Source organism: Setaria viridis, chromosome 3 (genome assembly GCF_005286985.2).
Source record: "Setaria viridis chromosome 3, Setaria_viridis_v4.0, whole genome shotgun sequence".
NCBI classification, from domain to species: Eukaryota; Viridiplantae; Streptophyta; class Magnoliopsida; order Poales; family Poaceae; genus Setaria; species Setaria viridis.
Genome location: NC_048265.2, coordinates 18,532,499 through 18,543,968, shown reverse-complemented (window position 1 = coordinate 18,543,968; position 11,470 = coordinate 18,532,499). Strand labels below are relative to the sequence as shown.

The following is an 11,470-nucleotide window of genomic DNA, read 5'->3' as shown; positions in this document are numbered from 1 at the left end:
ATGGAGGCACCCTTAGCCCCGAGGATGGGACACTTGTTTCCAATGAAACAATACATGAGAAGGCCCTCAGGATTATTAAAAAACATTGAAGATTCTTAAGCGGAAAAGTTCATGCCTGATAGAGAGAACAATGAGATGACTTTGACGCTCGAAAATTCCGAACACCTAGAATGTTGTCAAGGCTTTGGCATGGTTCCGTGGAAGTATACTTTTCATAGGGACATTGACACGTACAGAAGCCGGAAGAGAAGAAAGGAACATCAAGAGGAGAGGTGGCGGCGCATGTTAGAAGCTAAAGTGCAGAACAAGACGTAAGAATGCAGGAAGAAATTAATCGGCGAGTGGCCCTAGCAGTTACTGAGATGGCCCAATCTGGAGCATTGCCGGATCCCAATGTCGTCATCAGCACTTCTCAACACTGAAGCAGTTGTGCTTCCATAGGGGTCCCCGATGAGAACATGCCAAGCTTAACCGTGGTTGTGCAGGACAACCAATGGTACCCTGTGGATGACATCACTCAGCACACCTCATGTAAGCTGTACAGACCATTTGGCAACCTCACTATTAAGGTATACATATATATAATATAAACAATTATGTCAATTGATCCACACCTTGGGAGTTTAATAACTTCTTTATTTCTCCTATATGTACAGGTGGCGTACAGAAGTGCTTTACCAATCCTGCTAGGGCAGATAAGCCATGGCATGACGATTCCACCTAGCTACTCCATCGTTGGGGTGGAGCAGATTTGTGATAGTAAATATGAAGGTCTAGAGCTTGACCTGCCGGGAGGTGACGGGGAAAGGACATTAGGAGATGCACTTCACGGTATCATTTTATGACGCAAACGTTACATCATCATCCCCAGACAGGAGGCATCATTTCTTTCCATAGATCCCTCACAGCCACCATCTCCTCAGAACTCCAGACCGTCGTCTCCAGCACATCCACCTGCAGGACCATCGTCACCACCGGGACCGTCGCATCCCACTCGATCACCGTCTCCAACACCATCAAATCCTGCAGGTGGGAGCAACGATGACCAAAACACCTCTCCTCGATCACCGTCTGCAGTGCCGGGACTAAAGTCTGGAGCGAGCAAGGAACCACCTGCAACACCTCTCAAGAAGTCACGACGACTGCCTTCCAAGCTAAGGTAGCCAAAGGCGAAAGAACCAAGAAAGAAAACAAAGAAGTTTGAACCTATTAAGAAGCTAGCAGGCGATATGACTCCTGAGGAATCAGAGTAGGCATCACAAGCAAATGTAAGGGAATGGTTGGAAAAAATTGCTGCAGAAAGAAAAGAGAAGGAGATGGAGCCTAAGCTAGTAGATCCAGCCAAATTAAAGTTTTTTTATTGGCATGCAAAAAGAAGTCAAGAAGAAACTACTATCGAACTACAATCGCTCGTTACTTAAGTCTTACCGGAAGAAAAATTGAGGAGAGTCGTCATCTGGTTGTACTGTCCCCAGCTATGGCAGCAAGATCAGCAAGCAGATCAAGAAGCTCAACAAATAGGAGCTTTACCTTTAGAACAACAAATCAAAGTCCTTAAGTTTATGGAAGAGATAGGTCACTCGCTTGCTAAATTTCTAGGGCAAGACGAATCGCCACCTCTAGAAAAGACTGTACCTAAATGACCCTTTGAGTTAGGCAAGCCTCTAGTCAGGCCTGAATTGGTACGAAAGCTCACAACTAAGTTGTATGAATTCCATCAGTGGTACATGGAGCAGTCGGCCAATGGCAGGACCATGTTCGCTCTTCTTGTTAAACTGGTTGATTTTTTGGTGAAGGTGAAAAACTGTTGTGGTTGAAATTCAAGGATATTTATGAAGTGTACCATCAAGATGCCCTTGATGTCTCTCTTATCAACGCTTGGGTTCTGTAAGTGTGTGTTTATTAGATGTTAATTTTGGCTTAGCTCATTGTTGTGTGTGTGTCATCCCACTAACTCTGTCTTTCATTTTATGTAGGATGCAAATTCAGAAGTGCTGCTGAGAATCCTACAACGTTGGCTTCACGGACCCAACGCTTGTTAACCAAAAGCAGATACGGGATCAACCAAAATCTACATTGGACGAAATATACAAATTCTTGGAGCAATAGAATTACAAGCAATATATACTACCACCTTACAACTCTAAGTAAGTGTGGGTACCGTTTATTTTTATTTTTCTTTCCTTACCTAATTGATGTTAGTTAGTTCTAATATGAACATTTATGTATACAGTTATCACTGGATTTTTCTTATAATTATGATTGATAAAAGCAACGTTATTGTATTTGATTTGTTGAGGAAACCAAAGGATGAGTACAAGACATTCAAGACATGCTTAATTTGTAATAATTCTGAACCTTTATATCTGTGCAAAAGTTTGTTTCCTAAATTTTCACCTAACACTGTACATTTATTATTTTAATTTGCAGTGCATGGAAACAATTCCGTAAGTATCACCATGGTGATTTCAAAGAAAAACTTACATTCAATACAACTTTCCCGATATGTATGAAGTTTGCCCATTTTGTATATTCTATAACATGAATATTTCATAATTTATTTTTTCCCACTAAAGTGCTTAAGATAGGAACAAGGGAATAATTTATGTGGATACTACGTTTTGAGCACATACACCATTTCGTGAGGGACAAGGTGCTATCGGTAGATATAAATGTACGTAAAATAAATCTATTAATAATTAATTATTTTCTAGCTCCTTATATTTAATTGTTGGTGTAACATTAACATATTTCTAAATTACAGATGTGGCGTATGAGCGAAGAACTCTAGGAGAAGGATAAGCTTTTGGCAATCAAGAAGGTCTCATAGGATTTCTGGTAAACGAGGTGATAAATTCCAAAGGAGAATTTTATTACAATGGACATTCAGTAGCCGAACCGAGCAACTCCACGGCGGGAAGATCCTAAGAATTAAGAGGACAAATTATTGTATATATAGTAATTGTAGTAATACTAGTTTGATGTGTATTATATACTAAGAATTTTATATATAGTAGTTATAATTAGTATTATACATATACTATCATGAAATATATATACGACATGCATACAGTATGAGCGTATACGTGTAAATAGTGTACGCTAATGACCTATACGTATAGGTATATGGAAAAGAATTCAGGTAAAAGGAAAAAATGTCTTTAGTACCAATCGGATTACCAACTTGGACTAAAGATGGTCTTTAGTCCTGGATGAGTGACTCGGGACTAAAGAGGCGGACCTTTAGTCCCAAAAGATTAGTCCCGGTTGGATTTCGAGAGATATGACTCTATCCCACCGGGAAATACTCACTTTTCCACAGTGTATGATTATGAGTGAGTCCCATGTAAAATTCAAGTGATTTTTATTGGAATTTGGAGAGAAAATTTTGAAATTAATTAATTCTGCCCATGAAAATAAAACATGCAAAAGGAATTAGAAACCGTGGGATTAAGAAGGTGGCTCATCCGGGTTCCTTGGCACTCAATTGTATTGGGCTCACTAAATTGCACGGGCTGGTATAAACCATTGGGCCCGCTACTGCACAGGAAGAAACTTGGGTATACATCAACAATATAAAAGATCTTCAAAATACCATTGTGAATTTTAGCTTCCAAAAAAATAAATGTGATCATACTACAAAGGGAGTTTGCCACAAACATGCTTGCTGGATAGGAAAAACACATTAATTTCTGCTTTTCAACAACCAGATTGCTTAGATGCATGCATTCTCTCAAAAAAAAAAGATTGCTTAGATGCGTACTATGTCGTCTCGTCTCGTCTCAGGTTCTACCGGGTTATTATTTAAAAAAATGTCATACCGAACAAACTTGAGTCAATTGCAACATTTTTAAATTAAAGACACAGTCGACTGGTTGCTTCCTGAGCTCGGAGCCTCTCGCTGGCCCGGCCACTCGATCGTCCCTTTCCTCGCAGCTGCAATCCTCGATTGGTCGCCGATCGCCAGCATCCATAGCCCCTGCACTTTACAGGTCCTTTTCCTCACTTTCCGGGATAAAAATGGTAGAGAGTTCGGGCAACATCACCTATCGTTTCGTTTTCCTACCGTTGCAGCGGAACGCAAGCAATCATCATTCAACTCGACGCGACCGCTTCTCCTGCCGCCTCCACCTTGCGTCGGACCGACGCTGGAAGGAAACAATATTTTAGCAGGGAGCGCGCGCGTGCGCAACAACGGATGTTGCCGCAGCAGCCATCGGCCCACGCATCATCACCAGTGGTAATACAAAAACAAACCCAACTTGACAAGCTCCCGCGTGCGGAACATGTCAAACGAGCCGCCAATAATGCCGCTCCGGCGACAAGTCCCCGCGGTTATCCGTCGAGACGGCTATAAGTTAGCCGACCCCGGCCATTCCCCTCTCATCCTCCATCTCTGCAATCTCGTTCGCAACAGCCAACAGGCCAGCGACAGCGATCAAGCAGCAAGCACGAACGCATAGCATCCAGCCTCTCCGGTGTGACAGGCCTTGCACTTGCACGTATGGCCTCTTCTTCCCCCTGCTTCTCGCTGCTCGTGTTGTTGCTAGCGGCGCACTGCGGGCTCCTGCTCGCCTCGGCTCACGGTTACCCTGGCGGCTCAGCGCTGAGCTCCACGTTCTACGACGCGTCGTGCCCGAGCGCCCACGACGTCGTCCGCCGCGTGATCCAGGACGCCCGCGTCTCCGACCCGCGCATCCCGGCCAGCCTCATCCGACTCCACTTCCACGACTGCTTCGTTCAGGGCTGCGACGGCTCGCTCCTCCTGGACGACGACCTCCCGGCGATCCAGACCGAGAAGAACGTGCCCGCCAACGACAGGTCGGCGCGCGGCTTTCCCGTCGTCGACGACATCAAGGCCGCGCTGGAGCACGCGTGCCCCGGCATCGTCTCCTGCGCTGACATCCTTGCCCTCGCGGCCGAGATCTCCGTCGAACTCGTAAGCGCCGCCGCGACCTTCTTGCATTGATCAGCACAGCCTTTCCTAGCTTCTCTCCTCACACCTGAACTGACGGAATCACGGTTACAGGCTGGAGGGCCACGATGGAGTGTGCTGCTCGGCCGGCGAGACGGCACGACGACCAACGTCCAGAGCGCCGACAACCTCCCGAGCCCTTTCGACTCCCTCGACGTTCTCCAGGAGAAGTTCAGAAACGTCAACCTCGATGACACTGACCTCGTCGCCCTCCAAGGTAACGTAAACGTACCGAGTCAAAAAAATTTCAGTTTTCATCAATGTAACTTTGTGTACACAGTTCAAACCTAGAACACTATTTCAACAACAAATTTCTACTACTCCAGGAGCGCACACGTTTGGCAAAGTGCAGTGTCAGTTCACGCGGCAGAACTGCACGGCCGGGCAACCCGTGGATTCACTGGAGAACCTGGACCAGGCGACACCCAACCTGTTCGACAACAAGTATTACGGAAACCTCTTGCACGGCCGCGCCCAGCTCGAATCCGACCAGGTCATGCTGTCGGACCCAGCTGCGCCGGCGACAACTGCACCCATTGTTCACCGATTCGCGAGCAACCAGAAGGATTTCTTCAGGAACTTCGCGGCGTCCATGATTAAGATGGGGAACATTAGCCCTCTGACTGGGAAGGATGGAGAGATCAGGAAGAACTGCCGGAGGGTCAATAGCAAAGGTTATTGAAGACTCTGATTCAGATTGATGTTTTTATCATGTTATGATGTTGTAATTTGTAAATCATCATTATTTCGATTCTTTTCTCGGTCCTTTTTGTAAGTATGAGCTGACCCCATTTCGTGAAACAAGTGTGAAAATGTTTCTTTGCATTCCAAGAACTATTCTTTGCATTTCTTTTAGCAAATATAATATCAAATGCGTTTTGATAAACTCAATGGAAAATTTTGCAAGACTGTAAAAAAGAATCGAAATGAAGTGAAGAAACAATCGACAGATGTCAATCCAACATATTCAGAACAACTAGCTCAAAAATCTGTATTTATTCTTTTTTACAATGTTATAAGTTCCATTCCTTCACGAGACAATACAAATCAAATATGTTGTACTATATGACAAAGGAAATATACGAAAAATAGAATTATGATATACGGTCTAAACGAAGCTATAAATGATCAGTCGTAGTTGCGTGTGGTCTTTCCATCCCAAGTCGATTTTTCTTTTGCGATGTAGTGATGTCTTGCTTTTTCTTTAGTTATACTGTTGTGTTAGTTGTCCTCATCCCCTCGTGTTATTGATCCCGGTTGTAGGTGTTGCGTTCTCTAGGTCTCTCCACAACTTTTCAGTTGTTGTCCTTCTACTGTTATTTTCTTTTCTTTTTTCCTTTCTATTAATATAACACGGCAATTCTCTTGCCATCTTTTCTAAGTGCACCGTAGACCTATTCTTGAGACATAAAAATAAAGAAAAGTCCAAATTGGGCAATGTATTCCTCAAACAGAGTTGGCACAAGCCACTCATGGTTGGGCTGCCAAACGAAGCAATCTAGCAAGTAACTAGGGTAGAAACTGCAAAAAAAGAAGAAGAATAATTCCACTTTAACCTCCCCCTCCATCCATCCGAAACAAATAAAACGGAAGTCAAACGAACTTTTTATTGATGTGGTATTTTCTGTGTAGGCTGTTCTTTATCTGAGGTGGAAGCTCAAACAATAAATCAACAAAAAGGTAAAGGATACAAAGTAGCCTGGGTTTTCAAATATTGCTAAAACCAACTTTTCTCATATTTTATTTTAGTTTCATTAAAATGTTTCGATAACAAAAATATAGAGTACAAATGAGTAAATAGTACTAGATGCACTACATTATTTTATTATTGTAGAAATCTCATACCATGAAGCATTGGATTGGCTCGAAACTTTTGACAACTAATTTGAATTTTGTGTGTTTCTCAACAAACTCGCTGAAAAAACACTGGCATTTCAGCACAAAACTCCCTTTGGATGGACCTAGGGTGTTTTTGCATGTTATTGATAGTATCTTGTCTCTTTCTTCTTACAAGGCAATGCACAAAATGGTGCAACCACTATGCATGCACACTACCTCATAGATCTGTAAATATGTAAATAATGGGCGCATTATAGATCTTTAGACGAAGGAAACTTATTTCAAGATAAATATTGTTTTGGGCTTTGAACGTGATTGCTAAGACGGTGCCTCCAGCATTAGAAGACATAAATAAAAATCCAAAAGAAAGGAAATAAGCCTGGAACTCAATGTGAGCAAAGCAGTACCAAATCCGAAACCAAACCGAACCTGTAGATAATATCACTAAAATCATTCGTTTGTATTTAAATTTCGGATACAATGGTATATATGCTTTGAGGGTGCCTCGATTCTGATATTGCAGTAGGGGAAACCAAACTCGAGATATTGTTGAACAAGCTTAAACGGACTTTGTCCTGTGAAAGAATGCACCCTTTTGCAAAAGCACAGTTTTTTTTTTCTTGAACGGAACGGCAAGAGATTTGTCTTCTGATTTTTATTAGGAGGGAACAAGACACAAATTGCAAAAGCATGATGACCACGTAAACTCAGAGAAGATGGATTGCAACAACCGGCCACTAGATCGACTAGATACATGCATCACTGCACGTCTGCACCTGCAATATGCATCCAAGAATGAGAAGCAACTGCATGCAACATTAAAGATGTACCGTTGTCAAGCTGCTTGGAGCCGCTGTCTGAGTCTGACTACTCTCCCACGAAGAGTCCCACTCGATCGGCCGTTTCCTCGCAGCTGCGGCAACACTTGGTCGCCGGTCGGCAGCTGCACCCACTCTCACTCCCACTGCGCACTGGCCCCATACACTCGCAACTCTGATATCCTTTTGCTACTTTTGGGAAGAACTGGCCAAGGGTCTCGGGCACCTTCCCGTTTTCATACCGCTTGCAAGTTGTAACAAAGAGTCTCTCTATATATGTATGTATGTATATATGTATGTATGTATGTATCGAATCGGTGCTCGTAGTCTAAGAGGGGAATGTGGTGAATTAGGCAACTTAAAACTTTAACCTATGATTTCTATTATTTTTGCATCAAACTTAAACTAGATCATGCTATCAAGATATGCAACTATGGTTGATCTAGTATGAAACCCTCATCCCGAAACAAGTTTTGCAACCTAGAGCCAATCCTAATAAGATACTACATTAAGAATGTAAAGGCACACAAGTTGCAAGAATATAAACAAGAAGGGGATGAGGGAAAGTAAACTCTTGACACGATGATTTATCCCGTGGTATTGGTAGGCACTAAGCCACCACTAGTCCACATTGTTGAAGCACTCACATAAGAGTATTGCTTCCCAGTCACCAAATCTCTTCCGGGACACCCCTTGACTTGCCACAGAGGCTTGATCACTAACGCTCACGTCAAGTTCCCCAGTTACCTTGATGCCGCATTCACTAAAGAGCTTCTCCACGAAGGAAGGTGATCTCCACATCCCCGCACACAGTTGTCGACACCGCTCCACACCAAGTTGGAGGGTCGAAGACTTGCCGGTGAGCCACCAAGGCTTCAAGGTGCCGGCACACCTTGTACAGCTGTGGTTCACTCCTTGAACCGATCACAAGGTAGGCACACCTTGCACTCTCTCTTCTCTAGGCCTATTCTGACACTAATCACCCTTCTAAGCTTTGATAAATCACTTAGGCACTTTTGGTGGCTTGAATATGTTCTTGATGAGTTTTGATCTCCAATAGATTCCTGCACACTCCAGCAACTTCAAATGGACGAGTGGAGGGGGTATAAATAGTCCAAGATACCAAAGAGCCGTTGCTCCAACGTCTAGTTAAAGTATACCATTCGATGTTCCAATGGTCTATTTTGGCATGTATCAGAACATTTGGTGCAACTAGCCGTTAGCCTCCCCGCGCCCAAGTTCTTTAGTGACACATCCAAAATCTATCCGATGCTTCATCCGACGCTTCATCCGATGCACCGTCGGAACAAATGGTGCTGAAGGAGTTTCTCCCGAAACCTCTCTAGAACTTCGCAAAGTAAATATGCTTCATCCGACGCCTCCAACTCCTGCTCGTCGGATGATCCGATGCTATAGGTCTTTTTCTGTCTTCTCCGAGAATATCTCTGGATTTTCTTTATCATTTGGATGCTTGAATATCTTAGAATAATCCTAAATACCATGGTTTGGTCACTTGAATACCATAGCTTGGATGCTCGAATACAATAGCTTGGATGCTTGAATACCATGATTTGACTATCAAGAATACCATGGCTTGGATGTTTGAATACCTGCCCTGGTTTGGTTTGCATACTTGGCACCTAGGAAACCTACAAGGCACATGCTTGACAAACCATTAGTTCCAATAAATACGTTGTCATTTAATCATCAAAATCACAAACTATAACCTAATGGAACATGTTCGCTACGATATACAACACACGCAGTCATCTCTAGTAATCGCTCAGAACTAGTCAGCACGACCACTTCTCCTCTCGCTGTCATCGTCCATGGCCTCAGCCGTCAATACTGAAAGGATATATGTTATGTCTGGCTGCAACCGCGTGCCGCAGCCATCATCGCCACTGCTAAACTAATCCAGTTGCCAAGCTGCGGCAAACGGAACATGTCAAACGCGCACCTGACACGTACCGTCCCAAAGAAAAGTCGGGGCACCTGCTTATCATCACTAACCAAGTAACCAACCGAGCCGGGCTATAAATATGCTGCACCCGACGACCATCCCCTCACAAGTCACTCACAACCATCTCTGGCTGCTCTACACGCACTTGCAACGAGCGCCATCGCCAGAGCTTGTGAGTACAAGCGGCTAGCCTCTTCAGTCTTCAGTGATCAGGCAGCAACGACTCAGAGCCCTACACGTGCACACACACGCATCCATGGCGGCCGCTTCCTCTCGCTCCGCTTCTCTTGGGCTGCTGGTAGCCGCGCACTGCGCCCTCCTCCTCGCCTTGGCTGGCGGCGCTAGTGCCGGTGGCGTGGCGCTGAGCTCCACGTTCTACGACGCGTCGTGCCCCACCGCCTACGACGTCGTCCGGCGCGTCATCCAGAACGCGCGCGTCTCAGACCCGCGCATCCCGGCCAGCCTCATCCGCCTCCACTTTCACGACTGCTTCGTCCAGGGCTGCGACGGCTCGCTCCTCCTTGACGACGACCTCCCGACGATCCAGACCGAGAAGAACGTGCTTGCCAACAACAACTCGGCGCGCGGCTTTCCCGTGGTCGACGACATCAAGGCCGCGCTGGAGCACGCGTGTCCCGGCATCGTCTCCTGCGCTGATATCCTCGCCCTAGCGGCTGAGATCTCCGTCGAACTCGTAAGTAACGCGATCTTCTTGCATTGGTCGGCACAGCGCCTCCTAGCTTCTCTCAGTCCTCACATGAACTCACGAAATCACGGACATGGGCGCAGGCAGGAGGGCCACGATGGAGCGGGCTGCTCGGCCGGCGAGACGGCACGACGACCAACGTCGAGAGCGCCAACAACCTCCCGAGCCCTTTCGACTCCCTGAACGTTCTCCAGGAGAAGTTCAGAAACTTCAACCTCGACGACACTGACCTCGTCGCCCTCCAAGGTAACGTAAACATACCAAGTCAAACCATTTCAGTTTTTAGCAATGTAATTTTGTATACAGTTCGAACGATCCTAGAAGATTTTTTCTATGTTGTGTACACACTGATTTTAACATTACACTTCTACTACTCCAGGAGCGCACACGTTCGGCAAAGTGCAGTGCCAGTTCACGCGGGAGAACTGCACGGCCGGGCAGCGTGAGGGTGACCTGAAGAACCTGGATCAGGTCACACCCGACCTGTTCGACAACAAGTATTACGGCAACCTGTTGGAGGGCCGCGCCCAGCTCCCCTCCGACGAGGTCATGCTGTCCGACCCCACCGCGGCGGCAACCACCGCTCCCGTTGTTCAGCGGTTCGCAGGCAACCAACAGGATTTCTTCAGGAACTTCGCGGCGTCCATGATTAAGATGGGCAACATCAGCCCCTTAACAGGGAAGGATGGAGAGATCAGGAAGAACTGCCGGAGAGTCAATAGCAGAGGGTACTGAAGAAGGCTCTGGTTCAAATCGATTGGTTTCTCTCCTTTTTTCTTGAACCAATTGTAGGATGATTCATGTGTAGTTTTTGTGTTTTCTCATTTCCTTTCTGAATGTGAAAATGTATTACACCTATGCATGCTCATTTCAAGAGAATTTGATTTTGTGTGAGGCCAAAGTCACTGCAGACTTGGATGTTGAACATATTGCTAACATTTTTTTTTAAATTAAGGATCATAGTATCCGGCCTCGATCATCCACAGGTGAATGTCTATAGCCAAAACACAATCAAACTGACATGACACACAGTACTCAGACTGCACCTGAAGCATTATACTTCAAAAAACATTCAGACTCAAACTGGAGAAAAACACTCCTACGACGCCCACTGCCTGAGCCCTTTCCTGAACGCCCACCCAGACTTGCTGAAGATTAAACTGTGACCT

The 11,470-nt window shown here is 45.2% G+C and overlaps 2 protein-coding genes across 2 annotated transcripts; both read left to right on the top strand.

Annotated features, from left to right (window-relative positions):
• Nucleotides 1-4,374: 4,374 nt before the first annotated feature.
• LOC117849993 (peroxidase 2) lies at nucleotides 4,375-5,800 on the top strand. The gene is made up of 3 exons (XM_034731754.2): nucleotides 4,375-4,939; nucleotides 5,030-5,192; nucleotides 5,302-5,800. Exons 1-3 carry the CDS (start codon nucleotides 4,505-4,507, stop codon nucleotides 5,655-5,657), a joined length of 954 nt encoding a protein of 317 aa, XP_034587645.1. The 5' UTR covers nucleotides 4,375-4,504; the 3' UTR covers nucleotides 5,658-5,800.
• Nucleotides 5,801-9,714: 3,914 nt separating this feature from the next.
• Nucleotides 9,715-11,195, top strand: LOC117847928 (peroxidase 54). The gene is made up of 3 exons (XM_034729233.2): nucleotides 9,715-10,289; nucleotides 10,385-10,547; nucleotides 10,681-11,195. The coding sequence occupies exons 1-3, from the start codon at nucleotides 9,852-9,854 to the stop codon at nucleotides 11,034-11,036; spliced, it is 957 nt and encodes a 318-aa protein (XP_034585124.1). The 5' UTR covers nucleotides 9,715-9,851; the 3' UTR covers nucleotides 11,037-11,195.
• The last annotated feature ends 275 nt before the right edge of the window (nucleotides 11,196-11,470 follow it).